The sequence below is a fragment of the Falco peregrinus genome, chromosome 5 (genome assembly GCF_023634155.1).
Source record: "Falco peregrinus isolate bFalPer1 chromosome 5, bFalPer1.pri, whole genome shotgun sequence".
In the NCBI taxonomy this organism is placed as follows: Eukaryota; Metazoa; Chordata; class Aves; order Falconiformes; family Falconidae; genus Falco; species Falco peregrinus.
In genome coordinates, this window is record NC_073725.1 from 109,595,930 (window position 1) to 109,622,338 (window position 26,409).

The 26,409-nt window shown below is 44.0% G+C and overlaps 1 protein-coding gene across 8 annotated transcripts in view; it reads left to right on the forward strand.

Moving 5' to 3' along the window:
* Positions 1-440: 440 nt before the first annotated feature.
* BICD2 (BICD cargo adaptor 2) overlaps positions 441-26,409 on the forward strand; it is a 95,920-nt gene continuing 69,951 nt past the window's right edge. For 6 of the 8 annotated variants that reach the window (XR_008747320.1, XM_055804635.1, XM_055804636.1 and 3 more), the window contains exon 1: positions 441-936. Coding sequence is in view for 7 of the 8 variants with exons in the window: in XM_055804635.1 (XP_055660610.1) it covers positions 697-936 (240 nt within the window). In the remaining variant the exon portion in view is untranslated. The remainder of the gene's footprint in view (positions 937-26,409) is intronic. The other 2 variants (XM_055804641.1, XM_055804638.1) reach the window with 2 other exon arrangements.

Below are 26,409 nucleotides of genomic sequence, written 5' to 3' on the forward strand. Positions count from 1 at the left end.
GGGAGAGCTGAGGCCCCGGCGGCAGCACGCCTCGCCTCGCCCCAGCCGCCTGTTCCTCCCGTGCCGGCGCGGCCTGTGACACATGGCCCGGTAAAATGGGCACCTTCCCAGCCCACGCGCGGCCGCCGCCGGATGGCCTCAGCACGGCACCGCCGTGCTACACCCGGCCGCTCCCGGCAGCACGGGCAGCCGCCGCCAGGGCCGCACACCCGCCGCGGCCGCGCTACGGCGCCTTTTTGACGCCGCGGCCGCGAGCCGTGGTGCGCTCCGCCCCCGCCCTCCCCGGCGGCCGCGCCCGCCGCCGCTCTGCGGGCAGGGCCAGGGGCGCCCGGCAGGGGCCGCTCTCGCCGCCGCCGCCCCTCGCGGTGCATGCTGGGAGTCGTGGTCCGGCAGGCGGCGCGCCCCGCGGGGCGGCGGCGGGCGCGAACTACCGCCCCCAGCGTGCGGCGCGGCGCCGGGCCGGCCGTTCCTTTTGAATGATTTCACTGCGGTCGGCGCTCGGGGCGAGTTTCGCAGCGGCGGCGGCGCGGCGTGAGGGGCAGCGCGGCGGAGGGCGGCGGGCGTCTCGTCCGTTGATGTCAGCCCGGGCGGGCCGCGCCATGGCTGCCCGCGGGCCGCGGCGCTCCTAGGGGCGGCAGACGGGCTGCGCGTTCGCCCTTTCACCCGCTCGCCTCGCCGGCCGCCCCCGCCGCCGACATGTCGTTGGCCATGGAGGAGGAGGAGTACTCCAGGCTGGTGATGGAGTCGGAGCCCGAGTGGCTGCGGAGTGAGATCAAGCGGCTGTTCCAGGAGCTGGGCGAGACCACCCGGGAGAAGATCCAGGCGGCGGAGTACGGGCTGGCCGTGCTGGAGGAGAAGCAGCAGCTGAAGCAGCAGTACGAGGAGCTGGAGCTGGAGTACGAGACCATCCGCACCGAGATGGAGCAGCTGAAGGAGGTGAGGCGGCGGAGGGGCCAGGCCGCAGGTGCCCGCCCTGCGGGGCGGCCCACGCCCGGCCCCAGCGGGTGGCGGGGCGGCGGGCGGCTCGGGGAGGGCGGCGCCGGGGCCGCGGGCCGTGCCGGGGGCTCGGCTGAGGGGCGCCGGGGCCACCGTGGGGCTGCCGGAGCGGCCGGGCCCGCCGTCCCCCGCGCCGTCCCGGCAGAATTTGGAGGAGGGCGAGCAGGCCTCGGCGTTGCTGCGGGCTGCGCGGCTAAACCTTGCCTTCTCTTAAATGACAGGAGGCCATCGCCTTTCAGGTCGGGGTGTGTGAGTTAAAAAAAAAAAAAAAAAAAAAAAAAAAAAAGGAAGCTTTTCTGCTTCTGACCCCTCTCCTGCGCCAGGGGGATGCGGGAGGGAAGCGGGTAAATGCTTTTCTCTCGCTTCCCGACCCGTTGTGCCTCCGGCTGCGGCAGCCGGCCGGCCCCGGGGCTGCAGCCGGGCGAGGAGCCCCCCGGGCGCTGGGGAGCGGGGAGCGCGGAGCGGGGCTCGCTGCGGCCGCGGCCCCTCCGGCGGCTGCACACGCCTGCGCTCCTTTGGGGCAGAAACCTTGCGTTGATGTTCGTAGCTTCCGTGATGCTGGCCGCCGCGAAAACAATACAGCGGGGTTTAGTTCGTATAGCTTTGTTTTGGTGCAGTTCCCTGTTGTTGGAGTCTTGTGGGGGTTTTTTGTTTGTTGGGTTTTTTGAGGAAACTTCAGATCTACTCTGTGCTGCAGAGTGAGGTCTGTCAGAAGAAGTGCTGTTATCTTAGGTCAGCTGGTGCGTATGTTTTCTTCGAGCAAGGTCTTGTCCAGGCCTAGAACATGGGAAAAGCGCTGCCTCGGGATGAACCCGTGCACAGGGTGGCACCGACTCGCCAGAATCGGTAGAGCCGTGGTTAGCTGTCCTGAGAGCACAGCTGGGCCCCTGCCAGCGTGTGCATAGCATGTCCCATGGGAACTCGTTTGTCTGCTTGTACCCTTGGTTATTTTGGTGAGTGTTGCCGTGCAGGCAAACCCAGTGCTGCTTTTTCAACTGATTTAGGCCTTGTATTGATTGCAAAAGCCTAGGAGGTGTATATATGTAGATTTATTTGACCAGTGCAAACCAAGTCCGATGGGTCTTTGGTTTAGCTCATTCAGTTGGAAAAGGAGTTGGAAGTAACGTCAAAATAGCTCTTTCAAAGGGAAAGTAAGTACTTGTAAATGTACTGGTACAAATTCACAGATTCAGCTGAATGTCCTGCATCCCTTGTGTCTTTTGGTCTTGTAAATAAAGCTTTACTCTGCTTTTATTATGTTAAACAAGAATAAGGAAAAGAGGTCAATTAGTTTGAGTTACATGGCTATAAACTTGTTAACTAAATGTGCAAGCTGAGCTGATGTACCGCTATAACTAAAGACACTTGAGGCCAACAAAGTTAAAGCAGCATACAGCCGCAGAGATGCTATGTGAAAGTCAAGGGTAGAGGCAGTCTTGAAAAGAAGATGAGAGTGATAGGGTTGTGCTAAAGGGAAAGAAAAGTCAGTAAACCTGTTTGATAGAGTGGGGGGGAAACATGGCATCAGGAGGTGAAGGGACTCCCCCAGCCTCATTCAGCAAGCCAGCGCCAGACCCACGAATGGAAGTCACATTGCCTCAGTCCACAGGTAGTGCTTTAGTTGCTGTGCTGTGTACACTTGGGCATTACCTGTTTTGGCTTTCAGGTGGAAAAAGGCTTCAAGACAGCTTCTCACTCTTTTAGGGCTGCAACGCTTCAGAAGCTTGTAAAAGAGATTAAAAAAAAAAAAAAAAGGAAAATGGCAGAATCAGCAGTGATTCACTCTTTTTTGCTCTTAATATGCTGAAGGATTTGCTTTGTGTGTGCATGCCCCATTGTAATTAAGTCAAAACCTGGGAGGCAAACAATTCTGGGAACAGCCTGAGGACTCTGCTGGTTAGCCTACACAGGGAAAAAGCATTGCTCCTCTAGCCTTCTTGTGATGCTGGGGAGGAATGTGGTCTGCATTAGACATTGTAAACTCCTCCTTTGAGAGCATAATTCATGCATCTGCTAAAGGTTTATCTCCTTTGGTGTTTTATGTAACTGCTTGCTTTTCCCAGGCACAGCTAGAGGAGCGTTGCGTACAAGACTTGCCACATGTCAAGCTGCTAACTAAAGGAATTCTACTGTGGGTTACCTGAGGTTGCTCTTTTAGGTTGCAAAGGCAGGGGCCGATGGTGGCATGTCTGACTAGAACGTGGGTGCTTTCTGGCTTCTTAGCTGTGACTTCATGCAGCCTTTTAAAATACAGCACTTCTGGTCTCTATAGATCTTTTTTCTTCTTCTCCATTGGAGACCTCAGTAATACAAGGACATGTTATGCTAAGAGCTGTGCAGGCACACAGCAGAGTTCCCAGTCCTGCTGGGTGTTGTAAATTTGGATATACTTTCATTTGTTTAATGTTATGAAGCACCCCGTATCATGGCCCTGTTCATACTGTAGGTAAATGAGCTCTGAGCGTGGGAACTTTGTAATACTAATTTGTTGAAAGTACAGGCTTTTCTGCTATAGTTATCAGATCTTCCATAGATTTCTGGCCAGATTCTCCTACCTTTCCCCAATGCGTGATTGTAGCAGAATGTCATAGCCGTCACCTCCACGGTTTTATCCTCAGAGCTGTACCCCGTTTTGTAAAGATGTCTGTGTACACCCAGTATTTGCAATTCAAGTCCTCCTGGTGAAGCTGGGGAGCTGTCCTTTCCTCCTTGCACTGAGGCTCCACCCCAATCCCTCTTTAGTCGGGGTCCCTGATAAACTGTCAGCTCTTCCCAGAGTTTGTCCTTGTACTTGCTTGCATACTGATTTGATCTCATGAATTTTATGGTAATTTGTGCTGCATTATTTCTATAATTTTCAGTTGAGACTACTAAATTTAAATACAGACTGTCTCCCCAGGTAAACTTATTGGTTATCTTGAGTCTTTCCTTTGCTTTTGTAAAAGGGAATTGATTTCAAACTTTTATGAAACATTATAGATAAATAATACAGTTTTCACTGGTTCAGAGAAATAAGATAGTGGCTTTCTTGTAGTGGAATACTGCATCACATTGTATACATATAATTTTACCATTGTTTTTTCCTCTGTAGGAGATGAAGTAGTAAAGAGTTGTTTCTGTAGGCTGTGTTCAACTAATAAGTCATCCTGTGAGCCTTTGTGATGATGCTAACTGTATAAATTATAGGGCTACCTACCTGCCTGAGCCAGGATTTCTGTGGTTCTGAGGAAGATGGGCAGGATCAGCTCTTTGCGTGCTTCAGCTCATGAAAGTGTTTGGGGCTTTGGTTACTGGTGCTTGTGGTGATTTGTAGGGGAATGTGATGTGGAATGTTAGTTTGGAAGAGGGGTTATCTGCTGCACTCAGTACTTCCCAGTTGCTTTTGAGTTGTCAGTTATATTTATTAGTTATGAAAGTGGCTGCTGTTCAAAGCTCCTTTCTGATTAGGTGCTTGTGTTGTACTGGTGGTGGTAGACTTGTGTTGAAATCCCTCTGAAAACATGGGCATTATATTATGAATTATTTATTTCTGTATAATGTAAAAGTATGCAAGTAGACTGTGGCTGTCCTTAAAGTCTAAAAGCATGTGTCAGTACATCACAGTTAATGTGACCTGTATGGTTGTATATGGTTTTTAATGGAGAGGGGGTAGGGGGGAAGCTTAAAAGGAAGAGTGGCAGTGATCTGTACATGACCCTTCATTTCTTTGTAGCGTGGCGGTGACTCTTATTTCTGGTTTTTGCCTTTGAGGATTGCGTATTGACTTCATGCCATGACATAAATTCTCTGTAGAGGATTCCTGGGTAGACTTGGAAACTGTCTTTGAAAGAAACATTCAAATAACACTTTGCTGCTTCATTTTCCATTAAGCCGAAGTGGGGTGTACTGTGTGACTGAGGTGGTACATCCTGGACTGTTTATTTGAATGTACTGCTCCGGTAGAGTGTATACTGTCTGTGATCACTGATGGAAGTTTTGCTTTACTTAATTCACTTACATGTGTAACAGTTAATTGGAGACATGATACTTCATCAAGACTGGCTTTTAATGCTTTAACTGTGCACCTTCAAAAGTTGGAGGAGAAATCATTCCTTTTCCCCTATGCCTTATATGATGTTATATACCTTATAGACAGACATACAAGCTGGTTACTAAGTAGCAGTGATGTTCTGCACTGGATTTTTCTACTTTCAAACCATTTTACCAATAGTGCTGCTGGACTACTGTGCTCATTTTGTGTGTAGGAACATAAGGGCAAAGAGGTAAGAAATGGTTGGCCTAACAAGCCCGTGGCAGACTGGGATTAAATCCTCTGTGCTCGTAATTCAGTGCTGGATTGACCAGATCTTTCCATTTAATCACGGTAAACAATGATGCTCAGTAGTAATACCTCCAAGGCCTCAGGTACACCTCTGCAGCCTCCTCCTAACAAATATTCAGGTATAATATTGATTCCTGCTGAAAGGGAATGACATTTGAGATTTCCTTTATTTTGTGCACTAAACCCTTTGGTTTTACCAGCATTGCAAGGTTAGAGGTAATATTTTTTTTAAATAGACCAACTTAGGTCAAATTTAATTCTGGATATACATATGTAAATCTAGAATGAGAAAAGTACAGCTATAAATTGATGTTGGGGAACTGATACCAGTTTTGCATGTACTAATGGAAATTAGTTATACTTTTGTGATCCTGCCTTGTGGATTCTACTCCAACGCTTGCCACACTTGAAATGTAGGAGTGAACAGAGTTACTGTCTCTGGAATCTGTGGATGGGATAAGCAAAATATTCCCGTGTAAACTAAGCCACTTGTATTTTGATAAATCATAGTTGGTTTACATTAAGAATAGAGCCACCTGTAATTTTAATCTCCTATCTGCATCGGTATAGGCACTTAGTACTGTGTTTTGGAAAAGCTACTTTTCTTACATATCCTTATTTTGGAAAAAACAAAGCATGAAAAGTTAAACATTCCAGTTTTTCCTGCTGTACTAGAAATAGTAATCTGTAAGGCTTCATGTTGCTAGCTTAGTTTTCTTTCCAGTGTTGCTTGAACTCCGTTTCTTAAAAATCAGAAATGGTAATATTCTTAAAGCCATGATTTCAGATTATTTTCTTGTGAAATTGCTGAATTTTCTTTTTGGGCTTTTTCTGATATGCCTTATGTAATAAAACATCCATAAATGTTTGTGTGAATAGTAAGGACTTTTGAGTGGAATTAAATTATTAACACCCCCCCTGCCACGTTTCCAGAGTAGTGTGTTTCCCTAAGATGCTGTAGTCTCATTGAGAGCTGTGTTTTGGTGAAAGGTGATGTTTTATTTTTGTTTTGTGATGCTTGTCCGTGCCTCGGCCCAGAATGAGGGCAGTCCCTGACCCTTCAGCAAACATTAGATAATTTATTTTTAATTTTCTACATTAGATTAAACCCAAGGTTTTGGCAGCAGTAGTGCCATTTACTATGCATTTTTCCCCTGAAGTGTGGCAGTGCTGGCTGTTTGCTGTCCTGCTGGAGGGGATACAGTGAACTATACTGTGGAACTGAGCCAATTTTTTTTTTTTTTTTTTGTTTTTTTTTTTTTTGTTAACAGATTTCTTCCTGTTTTTGAATTAAGTCATTTCCCTGATTTGGGTCACAGGCTTGCTGCACGTGGTTGTGCAGGTACTGCCTCACCAAAAGCATGTTACAGCAGCAGCAGCAAATAAGTGATGAGAGGAGCATCTTAAGCTAGTCACGCTGCTGAGCTCGATGGTGAAATTGCTGCCTGAACAGCACAAACCATCGCCTGCACAGCGTGCGTGAGTCCATCTTGTCTGACTGCTGGGAACTGGCAGTCTTGGGGATGCTGCAGTGGCAACAGCATTGTCATGCTGGTTGGTTATATCCCAACAGGGGTCTGTACTGGGATGTAGTGTCCTGCAGCGCTGAGGAGCTGTTCCTGTTTGAGACTTAGAACCTTCAGCGTTCAGTCCTGGATTGAGGGCACTTGAGGGCTGAGGCTCTGCATGTAGGATGGAGAGAGCATGGCGATAGGGTCAGCAGCAGGGGACAAGCAGTCCCGACAGGAGAAACACCAGATCAACTACTGCAGGCTGGCAGCCTCTCTCTGCAGATGCTGCAGGGGAACATTTCTTCAAAGTGATACTGCTTGAGGGCATGAGCAAACCTGGAGGGCTTCTGATGGGCACCCCTGTGTGGGTGATGGCTGTGTATTCCTACATCTCTGGCCAAAGTTTGTGCAGCCGGTGATGTGGCAGATGTCCTGCCTGGAAACTGAGTCTCAAACCTACAGTCATCAATGGTGTATCACATGAAGGTTTTTGTGCAGCTCTGCTGTGATGATACCTGCCATTTACTCATTTCAAGTCATAATTCTTGCTTGCCATTTCAGCATCTGCTGAAACAAACTTGCTAGTTTCAGGGGTGTTAATACCCAATTTATCCGTTTGAATTTAGGACCATTTTTCTTCTAATCTGAAAGAAAATTCTAATGATTTGGAAAATTGCCTGGTTTCCTTAGGAGGGGGGCTAGTGGGTGGGAATAACAGTTCTCAGATCTGTGCACTGTGCTGGAGTTAATGGATTCACCATTTCCTTTTTTGCTCTACTGTATGTGAGGTTGTGACTAATCTGTAGCAGCGTGGGGCCATAAGATGACTTCCAGAGGGTGATGCATCCTCCAGGCATTCATTTGCTTTCTTTCTCTGCTTTTGGCAGACTGCAGAGAATTGTTTGTTCAGATCTGGTAACCCAGCAACAGAGGAATATAACGGTGGGTTTGAAATATGATCTACAAAACCTTAGCAGAGGGAAGTGACATAAATAAACTTTGCCATTCAAATGAATGCAGAAGCCTCTGTTTTGGAGAATAGCTCAAGTTTTAAGTGTAATAACTGCAGAGCTGGGACTTTTCTTATTTTCCCCTTCCTCCAGCTCTTCTTTTCACCTCCTGCTTTCCTTCCCATCTTCTCTTCCCAGCTGTTTTCCTTATTCTGGCTGAAATACATACCAAGCAGTGGAGCCTGCCTCTACATCCCCATGTGTGTCAGGCTTGCCCTGCAGACAGGCATCACTACAGAGTGGGTAGATGGGGACCCATCTGAAGGGTCTGCTAAAAGCTGTGGTCTGTCTTCAAACAGATGGGTTTGCCACCAGAGCTCTGGAGAGGCAGGAACTCACGTAGTGTCTAGAGAGTCCTTTACACAGAAAACTGCATGGCTCTGGGGTCCGTGTGCCTGGACATGGGCCTAACTGGGAATGTTTGGCCCAAAGGGAAGGGATATGGTTTCTCTGCGGTCCTGTGGCCATATTCGGCACTGGGGTTGGGGAGCAGCCATGCCGTATTAGGACCTCCACGGTTCTCGTAGGAAGAGTGGTATGTCTGGTGGTGTGCTGCACTCTGCCCAGCCTCTCAATATGCTGCAGTCCTTTGTTCCCTTAAATCTTTTGTTTTCACCCCTTAATTGCTGCCAGCACACAGTCTGGATCTTAGCAAGCTTATGGACTGGTGCTGAGCACTATGCTGTAGGCAACGAGGCAGTATTATGGTAAATAAATCAGGAAGATTCTCCAGGTGTCCTGTCTATCAGTGCTGAACAGAACTGGCCATGTAGTTTAGCTCTGGCTCCAAGGTGGAGAAGTGTGTTGGCCTAATGGGTGAATCAATTTACTGCCCCGTTGTTGCTACAAACTAAAAAGACGTTTGAGCTGCCATCTAATGTGTCAAAACCAAGCAAGTTTCATTACTTCCTATGCATACAGAGTTGGTTACATCTGATTTTAGTCTGTTTCCAAGGTCAGAATCCTTTTTGTTTTCAAATGACCAGTGAATGATGTTTATTTGGAACTTACTGTGGTGCGTGAACAGATGACTTTAAAGTAGAAGGGATTTTCTTGCAGTCCCTGCACACAAGGCTGTGTGTGTTTTGCGGGAGGTATTTGGTTGTCATGCCCAGCGTGGCTGAATATCATGACAAGTCTGTAGCCCAGCCCAGCCCTCTAGCTCTTGTAGAGCTCAGCAGTGGGTGCCCTGCCAGTAGCTGTGAATGAAACTTCTCAACACTACGTTAGGAAGGAAACATATACAGACTGACTGAAAATGTATTCTAATTATTTTGTGGTTTTCTCTGATGTCATTTGGAGGGGGCATTTGGCCTTTGAAATGGGAATCTGTAGGATGAATGTGACTGTCCCCAAGAGGTGATGAGCAGAAAAAAGCAGTGTCACGGAACATGTGCCCCCAGTTTTGGTACATACTAGCAAAAGAAGAAAGAATGTTTTTCCAAAATATACCTCCCTAAATAAATGTTGATCTAAATAAAATTAGCTGAAATCATTCAGCAGTGGTCCTGATTTAAACTTTTTTTCTGGCACTGTTTAATCCAGTAGCTTTCTGCAACTTGTATCTATGTGAATAAAGGCTCCAGTCTGACTCTCATCTTAGTTCACTGTGTTCAACAGCTGTGCAAGCAGTTCCACTCGACTGCTTTTTAGTGATGCTTTCATAAAGTGTTTTAACCAAGAAGTAGTATAAATAAAATATTCTCAGCTTTAATCTCTCAGCTAATAATTTTTCACATAAATACTTTCTCTAGAAGTGAGGAGCAGGGATTGATCTATTCATTTCCAGCTCAAATTTTCTTCTATTGCTTTAAATTTTGCATAAAACTATGTAACAACCGTATCGTCTGTAACAGTGAGGCTTGACCTATAGCAAGAGGTGTCATTTCTCCCTTCATCAAATACCTCTTCTTCCACGTGGTTCTTTTTTTCCTCAAACTTCTGTGGCTTCGGTGTCTGACACTTCTCATTGCAAAAGTCTATTTTACACATTTCGTAATGGTTTTCATTCTGTCACTCAGCAGTACTGGGATATTCTCAGGCATCTTACAGTTGTGGTAGGCAGAGGGTTTTAAAGAAGAATTTGCATTTCGAATACAGCAACATATTTAGTGTGATGAAACGTATAAGAAAATGCAAACCTTTGTGCACCCTCTGAAATGCTAGTACCCTTAAGAAGGCTTTGTCCTGGCTTTGTCCTCTAGAAAAATAGGCTGATTTTCTTTTCTCCCAATTAATAATGGAACGATAAGCTTTGTGATCTTAAATAAATCCAACTGCTCTAGCTTTTGTCGGCCAGCTTTCTGGTCTTTCATAACAATGTGGATGGTTGTTTTTAAATCTGAATGGGTGGTTGGTTTTTGAAATGAATGAGATCCTGGCATATAAAAATCCGTCTTGCGTGTACGTAACAAGCCTAATGTGAAAGTGGCATCTTTAGCATACTGTATAGCTACACAAAATCTGCATTTAAATAGTGTAAATGAGTTAACTTCAAGTGTATGAAAACCAGAACATTTTGTTAAGTTGGAAAATCCCCTTGCTATGGCAGGTTTATTAGGCATTGCTTGTGTTTGTGGAGGCCTTTTTCTTCTGGGTGGGTAGGAGAAGATAGGTACAGTAGATTACAGTTTTAAGTATTACAGTGGGCTTATTTTTACTCTTGCCTCACAATTTCTTTCCTTGTGTATCTTTAACAAGAATTTTGCTTTAAATCCAAACTTCTCTGATTTTTGTGTCATTGGTTTTGGCAAACATTTCTGAATTTTTCTGTCTCCTTGTATTAGGATATAATGGCCTTTTCCTCCTGGCATTTTTGTGATCAAAACCATTTCAGGTGGGCAGGAAGGCACTTACCTGTCCCTTCATGGCAACTGCAAAGGCTGCAGAGAGCTGACAAGGGCAGAACTGTAATTTCCTTTTTCTAATTAGTAAGATCACTCTAACATCTGATTATTCAGTTGTGACAAGATCCTCTGGGACTTCAGTGGGAACAGAGACCAGTCCAGTATGACTTAGTTGCATAGGTGAGTTATGACAGTCTTGCCAGATAAGCTAATTAAAGTGAGTGGGACTTAAGAAAACATTAAGGCCTCTTTTCTGCTATGTGCTGGGCTCGCACGGGATGTGCCAAGATCTGTGCCCGCCCTTGTGCGGCAAATCTGTTCCGGAGAGACAAATGTGAGAAAGCTGCCCCTCTAGTCTCAAACACAGTTTTTCATAGACAAAATTTTGGCTTTGTGCACTGCCTATGTTTTGGCAGTGTTGCCAGTCTTATATGCCAAGATACCAGGAATTGTGCCTTAAGAAAATGATAGGTGTAATGTTTGTGGTTTTTTTTTTTTTTTTTTAAGCGAGTATAGAAGGAGGAATTGAGAGTTAGGTTAACATGTTTCTTTTGTGCAGGCGCAGAGGCTAGAAACTCTGAACTGCCCTTGCGTTTTCCCCTCCTCTCCCAAAGAGGACCAATTCCATGACTCCAGTAGTTGCATTTTAAATGGCAAAATAATTTAAGACCTCTGATCCTCATGAGATGGTTTTGTATTTGCACATCTGAAGTGTTAATTGAGCATCTAACCTTGTACAGATGTTTGTACTCCTAAGCCCCTAATATAAACAAATGCAATGCATACAGTCATCCCCTTAACTGTAGCTGCTCTGTGTTTAATGTGAGTTAAGGCTTGTGCCTTCAAAGGGCCTTTGTTACAGATTTTCTAAAACAGCAAAGTGTAGTCTCTATTGTGTTTTAATTACTTAAAAAATGGGAGATTTAATGGGAATGCAGACAGACCCTGCAACTTAATGTCCAGGACTGCAGTGACCTTTCTTCACCGACAACAAGAAAATCATGTGCTAGCATTTCCTTGGAGCTGTGCCTCAGTGTTTGGTTGGAAAGCAGGCACGCTGCAGCGTGGAAGTTCAGCGAGACACTCATAAGTACTTGGATTTTGATTTGCAGTTGCAGCACTGGATTTTTGTCTTGTTTTTCTCCCTCCTTTATTTTAAGTAGGTTGGGAATGTTTTATGGGCAGGAAATGGGAATGGCTGTTCTGTGAGCACAGCTCTTTTAAGTAAACTAGTGGAAGAGTGTTGAACTCTCTCCTTTCAGAAACAGCCAAAAAGCTCATGGAATTGGAATAGCTCATTTGCTTTTTGAAACAGCAAACTTAGCTTTTAAACTGTCCTCTTGCATCCTTAGTTTACAGCATCACAAGTTTCCTTGCTGTGTCAAGGAGGCTGTTAAAGATGTTTCCCTCATTAAATTAATAAGAAAGTAAATGGGAGGAAGAGGATTTTAGATTTTATGCTTTACTACTGGAGTTTAATCTTAAATTAACATTAATTCCTTCTTTAGTTCTGTTTAGGGTTTCTAATTCTTGTTGACCCTGTTGAGAAAGGAAATATATCATGAAATTCAAAAATGTGTTTTCAAGTAAAACTTAATGTACTTAAGCAATTCTTGATAGAACTCCCTTAAATACAGTTCATGAAATAGCGCTTTCTCTTACATTTACGCTACGGTACAGGGAATGAAATACTGAATGGATGGACTTGGCTAATGTAATATGACCTTGGTGAATTGCATTGAGAAATCTCTTTGGACGCCTCAAACCTTATTGTAAACACAGATTTCCCCCATGACACACAACTAACACAATGTAGATTTCTGTATCCCATTGGAAGTTAATAAAGCATGGATGTGTGTTGAGTATCTTGCAAGAAGAGGCAGTTACTTGGATTTTTATTCCTTACTTTCTGGGTGTACCTATGCACATCTGCAAATTCTAGCATTATGAGAAGACTGAAAAAGCTCAAGTCTTTCTTTTTTGCATACAATAGCTAAACACAAGAAGAGAAGGCCTTCAAGCTACTGTTCTTTTTAAGAATGTATTTTGAAAGATGTTTGTGACTGCTCACTTGTTTACATATATATAATGAAAGGATGTGTAAATCATTCTCTTGCGCAGATCTTGGCAGCTATCAGTTGAGTGGGGGGAAGTGGTAAGGAGAGCAAAAAAGAGATACAAGCTAGGGACTGAGCTTGTAACTTTAAATCCTTGTTTATGCTAAGCATTGTCAAAACATTCCTTATGACTGCCCAAGCACTGTGTTCAACTGAAACCTCCTTCCTGGAGCTTTGGTGGTGGAGGATGTTGCAGCCTTGTCTGACACCTTTCACTTTGTCACAAAATGTCCACATTTTTTTCCTTCCCCACCTCCCCCTTTAAAAGTTTTGAAAAGGATTTTGTGTCTGCTTTCCAGATAAACTTTCCTGGAGAGTTTCAGTGGGTCTGTGAAAGGATTTTTGAAGGCATCTTCCCCAAAAGTGAGTTGGGTAGTTGTAGAGCTGCCTCTCTTGTTTTCTGGCTTGTAGTCATTCCATTCTTGCCACTGCATGAAGGTTGGAACTTTTTGTTCGGATCCCTTCTGATTACAGTTGCTTTATTCAGTCTCCTAATATGTATCTTTTTGGTAATTCGGTTTGGTCTTGAAATTTCTTTGTGTTCAGAAGTTAAAAGGTAATACATGGAGAAGACAAGAAATATTTTTTGTACTTTTTTTTTTCCCTTCAAAGGGCGCTGTTCCTTGTGCCTGTCCGCCTGTCCCTATATGTATTTTGCGCTCAAGAGCCACAGTCTTCATAGACTTGAAAAGGAATCTCTGAGGCTGGAGGTGATCTAAGCTGGACAGGTTGGACAGCTGGGTAGGTGGCAGGCAGGTCTGTCTGAGCTCCCCACTCCCCACAGGAATGAGGAGAAACTGCAGTGGCTTGATTCAGCAGACATCAGCCAACTCCAGCTTCCTTCCTGGCTTTGGTCCTGTGTTCCTCTCTAAGCCCACAGGGCTTTGGTTTTGTTTTGTTACTATTGCTGATTGTGAAATTGCTGCAGTTGGAGAGCAGAGTATTTTGCATAACCTTTATAAAGTTCTTCCTTTTTCTGTTCATGAAGAATTTTTACCAAAAGGTCTTCAAAAGTGAAGGCTTAGAGTAGCATAAAAAACATCAGGCGTTTTATTTGAAATTTAACTTTGCTAATCTCTTACAAGCCTGTCATCTTTCTTAAAATGTTAGCAGTTACCATGTGTAATTTGCTTTCGGTTGTGCATGTATGCCATTTTCTTTTCTTGCATGGGTGTATTTATGTATTAAACATTACGTGATAATTCATGTATTCACTATATTAATATTATAGCAATGCCAGGTGTACAAGTATATGCACAATTGGCTTAAAAATAAAATTATAAGCTTTGGCCCCAGGCTACTTTATCTAAAGCATAGTCAGCAGGAATGAGGGTGTTCTGCCCTGGGACAAGTATGTCCAGTGACCATCTATAAATACTAGAAAATTTCAACTGAAAGTTTATTTTTGCAGGACAAGTAAGTTTGTCAGTGGTGGAGAGCTGATGGTGATTTTACGGCAGATTTGCATATTAATAGCTTGGTGCTCGAGTCTTTTCTTGATCAGCTGGTAAGTGGGGTGAGCATGCTGGGTGCTATGACGAGCAGTGCAAGAGGGGGTATTCCACTGGGAAGCTGCCACAGCTAACTTAGCAATGTGAGACTACTTTCTGTGTGAGAACAAGTGAAGTTTGCTTCACAGTGGTTTCGGGCCAGGATAGATGGAAAGGGCTCAGGACATGCTGGTTAAGAGCATCCACTGGGAGCACTGTGTGTGCATTAGGTTCCTCTGGTGTTTGGGTGCAGTTTGAGGGAATGTAACTGCCCGTTCTCACCTGCCGCTTGTCAGTGGCTTCATTGCAGCCACATTTGACTTGGACACAATTAGGCAAAATACAAGGCAGCTATTTCTGTAAGTTTCTTCTTTTAGGAGTAGTAAGTCCTTTTTTTTTTTACATGAGGGCAGCCTATGTTTTGTACAGAGTCCAATTCAAAAGCTATTTAAAGGTGGGCTGAAGCCAAAATACCCAATCTAATCCCTGGGAAATGAGACCCCTTGCACTTAATTGGCTAAATTAGAGCAGTGTTTGGGGAGTAGGGGTGTTTTAAAACATCTGCCCCCCACCATCACCAGTTACAATGCAGTCTTGTTCTAAGATCCTTCGGTAATCATAGAAATATTTTAAGAGCACATTTGAGTCACTTGGAACAAATCTAGCTGTGGAGTTGTTCAGCTCTAGCCTCTAGTGTATTTGTGTTCCTGCAGAGAAGTCCATAAAAACTAAAGACTGAACCGTAGTACGTACATAAGTAACCACAAACAGTGTGTGCCATGCTTAACTTATTTTCTCATTTTCTGTTCTTTCCCTGTAATCTTTAGAGGCATTCAAAACCCTACTGGGCAATATCCTGAGTAACCTGCTGTAGGCTGGCTCTACTTTAAGCAGGGAAGTTGGACTAGATGATCTCCAGAGATCTTTTCCAGCCTCAACTATTCTGCGGTTCAGTTATTCTGCTGCTTATATATGTATGGTTTTTACATACTGTGCTTTGTAATATGCCCCCTAGTTTGGCATACACTTACAACAGTTAAAAAGTTTGAACTAATTTTTATGATCCACTCCCCCCCCCCCCCCCCCGCCCCACTCCCAGCTATATTTAGGCAGTGAATTCTTGCTGAAGGATTGAGTAGCTGAATCTAGATTTTAGCAAGTGGAGCATGTGAGTTATGTTAGTTGTTTGACTGGGTTTCAGGAGGACTGAAGGAATGCCGATTGCTGTGACACTTGCAGCGTTACCTCTTAGGAAAGGAATGCAGAGATGGGTTGTCTTTTCTCAGTGTCAAGCGTTTCACAAGCTTTATAGTTCTGCTGCTGCATTTAGGTTTTTGTGGTGATCCTACTAATCATGCTCACGTTCAGGAATTTTGAAGCCCTCCTTCACCTCTGCATATATTTGGCATGATTCTACGCTCTATCCTTGCAAACTGCTGTTTAACTTCTAGAGTGATGTGCATGGATTGTGGTCACCTTTAACTTCTGTGGGTTTTGGGGATGGGAAAAATCCTGTATTCCAGGATTAATTTTGACTCAAATGAGCCATTGACAATATGTTCCTGTCCTCCTGGGTCCCCAGTGGAGGTAGGCACATGGGGAACTGGAGGGAAACTGTACCTAGGATTGTCCGTGGCCAGTAGAGTCAGGCTTGAAGCATGGATGCTTGTGACTCCTCTCTTCTGAATTTTGGGAGGTTGTTAGGAAGGTGAGAGCCTCTGAGGGCTGGGATGTAGGCTTTGTGTGAGGGCTGCTGTGAAACAGGTAGAAACCAAACAACGGGAGTACAGTGAGAAATGTGGTGACAGAGAGCTGCTAATATTTGTAGGTACATCTGCACAGAACAAAAACTGTGGATTTACATTAGCTACTCCACTGGTTTGTAGCTGGTTGCTCTAATCTAACCAGTGTGGCCAAGTGCTCTAAATTATAAGTGAGTTATTGGGACTGAAGCAAATGGACCTTTTTAACATGACACAAAGCCTGTTAACATCAAAATTGGTCTGATGTTCCCTCTGACCTCCCCATTGTTAGGGTTTGTGGGGAGCATAGTATGGCATTCATTCCTTTCATGCTCCTCAGTGTGTCGGACTGCAGCTGGGGAACGTCTCTTGGAATTTAGCTCATCCGGGGAGGCATTTTCGGCTGGCAAAGCCCCTGTGAGGCATCTGTTAACTTTTAAGGTTCTTGGTTCTGGGAATTGTGGGAACCAGCCTCAAAGAGCGTTTATGCATTTATCGACCCTGTGGTCTACTGTGCCTGCTCTTGATCAGCGTGGTTGTGTATGCTCTTATTTTCACAACAGGCCTGTCCTGTACTTACAATAGGCCTGAAATAGCATTAAGGTTGACACTGTATTTCTATGTGTACTTGACAAGGAATGTATTTTCTCAGCTTATTATCGTTCTTCTCTGTGGCAAGGTCATCTCCATAGAAAGTGATTAATTTGATGAAAGTATTTCTTTTGCCTTGGGGTCCTCTATTTGCTGCCTGGTACCATGCTGTGTTAGTCATGTGTTGGCTTTGTCTTACAGCACATAATATTAGGCTTTGTATGAAGAATGTGGCCTTAATCTTCAGTGAGTACTGCTGTACAAGGGAACAGAGCCTCCACAAGATGTGGAGTTTATGCATATCTGAGTTTTGTTCCATTGCTTCTTGATTCAATGAGTCTCTAAAGCTAGGTTTTACTTATAAAAGATTGCTAGAACTATTCCTGATTGGTGCCTGTGTGCACGTGAATGCTCTCCAGTGCACAGGCTTGGATGGTTTGACTTTTCCTCTTGTGTTTTAAGATCAGACTTAATGCTGTGTTTGGAGCTGGTGTTGCAGCAGAGCATGGTTTACAGTGTTTTTCCATTGGACTTACAGATCTAGTGTCTTGAAATTTCAGGACTGTAGATAATGTGTATATTTCTATTTCTCTTTTCAGTTACGTTTGGGGAATTTGAGTAACATGTGGGGGACAGGTAGAATTCCTTTTCCTCCATTTCTTTAGTTTTTCTTCAGTGTTGAGGCTTTCATGTGCCTAAAAGCACTGTCTATAATGGAACAAGTCAGCTTATGCAAATTCTAGCTTTAAATGTGAAACGAGCTCTTGGAGAGACAGAATTCTTCATTGTAGTCTTAAAAAAATAAAACTGATCTGCTTCAATATGTCACTGAGTACAAGATGGGGCTCTCTGCTTCTCCCAGTTCTGTGTGGGGATCATGGTTTGGTTTTGAAGTAATAATGATTTAGACATTAGTGCTGTATAGATGTACCCAGTGTTTCGTTTGAGAACGAGCAGTAAGGGCAGCAGTGGCAGTGAATGCAAAAAAAGTGTAATAATATGCAAGAAAATGGTGGGGTGGGTAGCATGCTATTAAGCACACCCTTAAGAAGAGCCATGTGTTTGATTCTGAAAGGCTGAAGAACGTCGGTTTACTTCAGTCCTGACTTTGCTCTTTACTGCAGTCCCTTGCTTACTCTCCTAAATCTGGGAAAATGTACTTTTCATCAATTACCCATTTGTGACCAGAGTAGGACAAACATGATTGGAGATGTGCTACAGCAACTCATGAAGCTGAACGCAGAGATGTAGCTTAATACACTGAGATGTTTACGGTGCCATGGAGTGCATCTGCTGTGTGGCTGCATTAAATACATATTGCGTATTTGGGGTCTGGTTTCCTTCCAGGCCCACTGTCTACATGTAATGCATGTCTCTTAGCACGCTACATCTTAAATGCAGTTAGATACTTCCAGTGATCTGTTGGCAGTAACTTCAGCATCCATACAATTGCATCAGAGGATGCGGAATTGCTTCACATTTGGTCCTGGGGAGAGAGGCAGAGCGATTAACTTTTATCAGCATGCCAAGAGCGTGATACTTTGCAGTGGTTTATTCAGTCAGATAATATTTTACAAGTACTCTGAATATATAACTGCAAAAATGTATCCCTCATTGAAAAACAAAACCAAGCTAATCCCACTACTGTTCATTCCTCTAAAGTATTTTCCAAGGCATTTTTGAGTGCGGTGCTGGGCTTACTTGGTGTTGAAGGGAATGTAAATGTTTGGGGAAGAATATCCTGGGCAAATGACGCAATTATTCAAGTTCTCAACCCACAGTACTTCAGACTAGTATGTGCTTACTTGCTGAAACTGAAGTTTGGTCATCCTTTTCCTCTTCTGTAGCTTCTGCCACAGCTGAAGGAAAGTCAGAATAGTCTGCCTGCTTGTATGAAAACTAGACAAGAAGTCTTGTTCTTACATGCCAATACAACAGCACTGTTCCTTGTCCTGGCTAGGATGATTTCTCTATTCTATGTAATGACTTAGACTGAAATGATGTCTTGAATTGACTTGTGTTTCTGACAGCTGCTGTTTGGCTAGATTTGCTTAATGTGTGATATTTTTTTAGGGACTCTTCTGCAGCTCTGTTGGAGGCCTGGTTTTTGATCTTTACCTTGGGGGCCAGCGTGGAAGGCAAAAGTTAGTGTTAGGCTAAGAAGTTGGAAGCAGTTACTGCACAAAGGAGAGGAGGAGGCTTGGCTGCAAGGGCAGAGCAGTCAGTCATCTACAGGCTTTTGTCTCTTCTTCCCACTCCTACTTGTTTCCTTCCTGCCCTTGGTTTTGTTCCTCTTCCTTGGTTTCCTCGTGAACTGCACTATAGTTTCTGCTGTGCAGGTTCCCTTGATCTCTCTGCTGCTGTTACCCTGTGCCACTGTTTTGACTGTCTTACCCTTTCCTGTGGATGCATGCTCTTTGCCTCCTCTTTATAAGATCTACTTTCTCCCTTGACACTAGTAGTTCTCTGGCTCCTCGTCTCATCAGGCCTTTCTGGACGCTTCTCATTTCCAAGCTCCCAGCTTCCCGGCTGAAGAGCCTCTTTCTCCTCTCCCCGGTTGGTATGTTCCCGTGGCTCAGCCAGCTGGGCTAGTGGCATTATCTTTCAGGCCTGAGGCCATCAGAAATGCCAGGCGCTGCCAAGGATGGGTAAGAAGTGGAGGGGGGAGAGGATAACCTTGGCTTAAAGCCTTGTCTGTGCATAGAAATTACCACTTTGCATTGACCTTTTAAAAAGAAAGCTGGGTTGAGTTTAAGTGTGCAGTAGGCTCTGGGTTGTCCTATGCCAGCATAAGCTGGGATTATTCCGGTTTATTGTTTGAGCACAGGTGTAAGGCAGGTGCTACTGCTGCAGCAAAATCAGTTTGAACAGGAATTAAATTTCCCTGGACCCCATCTGGAAGAGCATTAGAATTGATCCAAATTGGATGACGTTTGTACTGGGCTCCTGAGTGGCTATGAGCTACTGGAGACTGGTTGGGATCTGGCAACTACACCTGAGGCATGTCGCGCATCTGCTCTGGCAGGGCTCTCGCTGCCCCAAAATGCAGCCAGTGCCTCTTGCCCTGTCACCAGGGAATGGCGGAGTGCTGTGGCAGGGGGTGCCTCTGCTGACCGGGCCAGGCTGATGCCAGTGGAAGAAATGGACATCTTCCCTCACACCCGATCTCTGCCAGAACCATCTGGGACCCCGAGCCGAGCCACTGCCCGTCCTGTTGCATTTCCCTCTGAGCCCTTCGCAGTGCTGCGGCTCCTCTGGGCCATGTGTTGTGGCAGCTCCTCTGCCCCTCAGCACAGGCTCCTCCTGGGCCGCATGCGGCTGAAGGAGGGCAGGTGCCTCTGCAGCTGCCATGCCACCGGCTGCTCCCGCTGCTCCTGCCCAGCCCCGGGGGTCCTTCTGGCCTGGGTGGCTGTCCTGGCCAGGCTGGTGGGCACAGCCCGGCGCGCTCTGCAGCTGGCCATGGAGCTGTCACTGGCCGGTTGGAAGCTTTGCAGGATAAAGGCTATTCATTGCTGCCAGTGTCTGCCAACTCCTATTGCAATTAAAGGGTAATCTTTTCTAAATGGTGCTAAATTAAGGCTAAATCCCTCCCTCATGCCACGTAAGAGGATGAATCCCTGGTTTTCTAAAAACAGCTTATTGTTTGGGCCACTGCCCAACGGACCTGTACAACAATGGTCTGGATAATTTGTCTGTTGAGAGGACTCAAACTTTTTGATCTGTCTGTCTGTGTAGATCCTACTCAGAAATCCCCTATGGGGGAATATGGAGAAGTCGAGGAGTTATTTACCACTTCCTTGGGTTGCGTTTGGTTTGAAACTTGGGAGAAGTTTCTGCTCGCTGAAGACCTCGTCCTGGCTGTGGTGACCGTGGGGAGCTGACTCTCCCAGTGACTGTGCGCTGGGGTCGTGCTGGAAGCCATCAGCTCATCAGCCACTGGCTGTGCACGACGTGTTACACTGAAGAAAACAGTCCTGGCAGCACGGCTTGGTTTGTTTTAATCAAGGCAACTGTGTGCATAAAAGCGTGGCTTAAATTAGTGTTCTGTAATGCAAGGCTACTGCTGCACAAAAATTGGTGAGGAGGGGGGTTAACTTTTGACCTCTCTTTTGGGATTGCTGATCTGGATTAATAAACATGATAGGCAACAGATTTCACTCTTGGGAAAAGGAGGGGAATGATGACTTCTGATCCCTTGTTAACACTAGGCTTTTATGACTTTTTTTTTTTTTTAATGTCTGTAGGGCAAGCTGCAATCAAAACGTTATTTGCTTAAAAACATGTGGATTTGTTTCTAAAAAGGAAATGCAACTGAATAGTAAGAAAGGAGGGGGCAAAAATGGGGACACAAATTGGTGCCCAACTCATCAGTGAATGTGCCATTGTAAAATGTATCCAGAAACTTGCATTTATTCCATGTTTTAACACATACTCTTTGAGGGGGATCACTCGGGAATTCCAGTGTGATGATTGTAGTGATAGAATCTGAAATCCTGTAGCATTAGAAGTATTATTATATAAATTCCTCTATTGTTATGTGGTTTGTTTTTTTTTCTTCTTCCTGTTCACTTATGACCAGGTATATAAAAATCTGTAATATTCCTACAAAGATCACACCCGGTTTTTGGCTTTCTTAATGATACCCGAAACAGTCTGGTCTCGCCAAGGTGTAAGAGCTGGTGGTTCTTGCTAGGGTGCTGGCAGACGGGTTCAAATGCATAACCCCCTCAAGCAGGTGACCTTGTGCAGCTGAACCTTTATGGATGTGTTTGGATTAGATTTAACAGCAATGAAGCCTGCATTGCGTTCCTACTAAATGTGAGTTCAGAACTTGGGTCAAGATGTGTTTACTTGTTGAAAGGTGGGTTTTCAATTAGCAGCTACCGTCTGCAGCAAGTATTTAGAAAGCAGGCTGCTGCACCCGCGTGAAGGGCCTCTGGCTGGAGACAGGACAGAAATCTTTAACAGACATCCCCTGTCTTGCAAAACAAAAACACAAGCAAAACTGAAGAGCTGGTGGAGCAGCTGTGCTGATGAGAAGCGGCCTTTGAATTAGTTCTTGCAGCATTTAAAAAGTGAAGTTCCCTCACATGTCCAAAATCATAACCGAAGATTCCTCTGTGCTTTTTTTTTCAAAGTTGATAATGACATTTGTTTCTTTTCAGTGGCTATGGAAGTCGGTGAGAGCACTGCTGAGGAATGTAAACATTCCTCCCTGCTTCCTGCTCCTCTGCTTTGCTGCAGTCCCCTGCCCTGCCGAAGTCAGGGGTGTGATGAACTTGTGAGCACAATAAAATAAAATTAGATCCATTCAGAGGAAGAAAAAAATCCTTCCTTTTTATTTCTAAACAATACCTTGCCATCATTTCATCAGTAATGCTTAAAAAGAGATAGCCTGAACTTAACCCTTTGTGGTCAGGATTTTACATTTACCATCATGGTTGAATTTACTGTCTGCCATGCAAACTGGAGTTCTGCACACCTTTACACAGTGGATGTACAATCATACTGGATCTGTGTAAGTAGCACTTCATACCTAACTTTATAGTGGGAAACAATTACCCACGGAGCAAGGCAGCAAAAATGAGATTCTCATCTCCTGAAATGATGAAACACATGTAATTATTTTTAAACTTGTCTGGAGGAGGGAGAAAAACAGTTCACTAGATGTACGTATGAAGTCTCATTCTTAGTTGGAAACTAATTCTTTAGTGCAATACTAGATATATTTATGTTTTGACTTAGCTATAAACAGGTGTATTCCACTAGCTATTTTAGGAGCTCTAAGTGTGATCTGCTTTCAAAGACTCCAAAATTCACAGACTTAATTTACTGCCTTTTATTTCTGAACGTCTGGAGCTTTGGAAGAAAGTAATGACATACGTTATTCAGGTTTCTTGTCTTTGATAATCTTGAACAGATTGCTGAAGCTTGATCCACTACTTCCCTTTGTAATGTTTTTTGCGATTTCTCATTGTGTATAAATCTCTCATGCTGTTTGAACATCTTTATTGCTTTTCATTGGATCTTCCGAGGCACTAATGTCATTTCAGGTTTCAGGCATTGGCTTTGAACTCTCAAGACGGAGGTTTTCAAGACACTTCTAGAACTTGTAATGATGTAAATTTTGTTGATTCCTAATGGTAGTTAAACTGTTCTTTCTGTTTATTAAATGTCTGCTGAACAATTCTCTGAAGCGTTTAGTAATTCCATATTTTCTGTGTTGAGTCATGGAAGTCTTGATGCATCTGTTAGCAATGAAGATTTTTTTTTTTAATGATTTCCTTTTCTGTTGAGGTGCTTTACAGTTCAGCCAATAATTTAAAAATCTACATACATTTTCTTTTCTTCATAGTCTTTTAATTAAAAAAAAAAAAAAGCTTGGCATTACCAGAAATAATCAGGCTCTTGTCCTGTTATCATTCAGGCATGTATTTTAAAGAATTCTGGTCTCTCTTCAGTAGCCTCTGATTGTGTATAACTAATTTGCAGCCTGAAGACAGCTTTTTCTTGACTCTTTCCTGTCGCTTGCTTGCTGCTGCCTTGCTGGCAATGACAAACTACTGACTGTTGTGAGGATTTTTTTGTTTTCTCTTTCTTTCTTTCTTTCTTCCATTCTTCCTTTTTTTTCCTACGCCTGAGGACTGATTTTGTGTTTTGGTGTGGTTTTTTAAATGAAAATTCCTCTGAAATCTTTTTTGAAGTCAGGAATAGACCATGTTCACAGGCCAACTTTGGATTTCTCAGATTACTTGCAATTTGGAGAATTCAGAGTTTATCCTGATTTCAGACCCTGGGCCTTGGTGTGATAAGGTAGCTAGAAAAGGAGTCTCCTGCTGCACTTGCAAATGATGAGACTCATTTGCTTCGTCCCCTCTGGGCAAGTCTTAAATCTGTCCTGGTAGAACTGAGAAGCTGCTGTATGAAAAAATGTCTGTGTTTTAAACTGCTCTTTTTGGAGATCTTCAAACATAACAGGCTCTCAATTTTGTTAGAGCTGTAGCTGCTGTCAGAAGCATAGACCACACCTCACTTGTTATAGAAGTAGTTTACCATTCAGTTCTCTTCCCGTTCTTCCACAATCTGCTTGAACCGGACTCTAATTCTGGGCACCCACAAACGTAGATGTGGACATATAAATCCTTGCCTGTGTCTGTCCTTAAATCACATTCTCCTAGTTATCCACTCAGTAGTGGCAATGGAAGTGGCACTGTTTTGCTAGGAGTGGAAACTGCAATGTCCTCATTGCCAATCCCATGGCATGTTTGCCATAGGAGCCCGTAGGATGAAAGGTGTGCACTCTCTTACTATACAAAACAGATGTGTTACGCTATACAAAAAAGATGTGGACAGGCTGGAGAGGGTCCGGAGAAGGGCCGCAAAGATGATCAGAGGACTGGGAAGCCTGCCACATGAGGAAAGGCTGAGAACTGTGTTTATTCAGCCTTGAGAAGAGAAGGCTTAGGAGAGACCTTATCACCATGTTCCAGTATTTAAAAGGTAGCTACAAAGAACATGGAGACTCTGTTTTTAGGAGGAATCACATGGAAAAGACAAGAAGTAATGGGTGCAAGTGACTAGTTACTCCTGGGGATATTCCAATTGGATGCAAGAGGAAAATTTTTCACAATGAGAACAATCAGCCGTTGGAAAAATCTCCCCAGGGAAGTGGTGGATTTTCCAACATTGGACACATTAAGATTTAGCTGGACAGGGTGCTGGGCAGTCTTGTCTAGACTGCTTTTGCCAAGAAAGGTTGGACCAGATGATCCTTGGGGTGCCTTCCAACCTGGTATTCTACGATTACATATATGATCTGGCGTTTACTTGTGTGAGGGCAAATCTGCAGTGTGTCTGGTGTGATCAGTGGGGTCACATCCACGTAAACAAACTGTGCTGAGTAAACTCTGAGAATCAGACTTTCAATGTGTGGATCATGCTGACTGGTCTATCTCTTTTTTTCAAAATAATTAAAAGAAATTTGGAAAGCCATTGGGAAGATGTGTTTTTTTCCACTGACATCATTTAGTGTAAGGGGGAAGTATCTAAATTAACTAATTTTGCCATGCAACTCATGTAGACATTGTAACACTTATTTGGTGAAATTGGCCAATTTTGAGGAATGGGGTCTGTTTTTTCTCATCAGTTTTAATTACGGTGTTCAGTGCAGTTCAAGCAAAGGCCATTATTTCCAGCTGAAGTGGCAGAAGTCGCTTCTGTTATTTGCTGATTGTATTTACGGGACTGAACTTCAGGAAGACATGTCCTTCTTTGTAAATACGGGGAATAGAAGCTCTGAAAAACAGCTACCAAGAGTAATCACAGCTCTAGTGATCTTTGTGCTGGCATGCACTGTTTAATTCCTCTTGAAATCAAGACTGTGCAGTCTCTGTCATGGAATTTCTATGAGTGCGTTGATTTTAATTTACCTTCTCCTTTTTTCCTTGTTTCCATGCCAACTTGTCTGTCTCCTTTTTTTCTTGCTCATTTAACAGGGGCTTAAGACTTGCAGGATTGATGTTGAAGGGCTTTGTACTTTTGATGATCGCCAGCTGATCGCTGTTACACAAGATTATTCCTGGTGTAACTGTATTTCATAAATAGAAATCCAATACCGACTAATAAATGCTTTACTATACTGTGCATCCTGTACCTGTCTGCATGTTTTGTTGTGTGTTTTGCATTCTAGCTTGTAGCTTCCTTGGCTGTTCACAGCTCTTCTTACTCTGACCTGTTTGTGTTTCCAACAACCTTTTACCTTGCAGTTCAGGCAGAGTGCATAAAATAATATCAGCTTTAATGTCTTTGGATCAATGAATGCCATTCCGTTGTATTGTCAGGGAGGAGCACCTACAGCAGTAGGAAGACTGGTCGCCTTTGGGCTGTATTTGGCTGCTGATCTCACTGGTCAGCCTGGACTCCTGTCACAGGCATCCTGCGTGCAGAGCACAAGCTGGACATTTGTCTGTAGTGGGTGACTTCATGTTGCTTCAGCTTTGCTTCTGCGGCAGCTCTGGGCTAGTGAAGATTCCCTTGTATTAACAATGGCAGTTTTTTGTGTGTGTTAGGCTAAAACCTTGTGAGGACAGCTCTACTCTTAAGGGTAATAAATTGAAAATTCGTTGGACTCTGTATTAAATTTAGATCTGATTGAAGAAACATGAATTGGCCAGAGGAGCTGCAAGATTCTGTAAAGCGACATGGTTTCGGTTGTTTGGAGACTCCTAATTTAAAGAATGCTCAGTGTTTTAAACACAAAGGCCATACATAGCTGGAAGAGTGGCAGGCGCTAAAGGATCGATGCTTTTAGTGGAGATCTTTAATTTATAGCAGCAGGATCTCTGCATTCACAGCCTAGAAGTGGTAATTTTTTGTAATTCTGAACAGCACATGAGGCTTATGAAAATCATTAAGATCTGAAGAATGAAGACTTTTTTTATCTTTGACCTTGGAAAGAACTAGCATCTATGTTGAGTGAGGCTTCCTGGGTGTGTTTAAGTTTTACTAAAACCAGCAATGGTACAAAAAAGTTGCAAATACACCATCCTGGTAGTGGGTCTTTTTGTCAATCCTAGAAAGGTTTCAAATGTACTGCGTGCTTTTTTCTTTCTGTGATACAAACAGTATCTAGCTGCGTAGCATGTATGAAGACTTGGTTATCTCTTCTGATACAGTTTTTTTTCCATACTTGTTTTTATCAGTCTAAATCTGTACTATTTTCCACATACATAAAGCAGACCTTAAGCCCTTGGTATAAAATTTAGGGCAGGTAATAGGAACAGGAA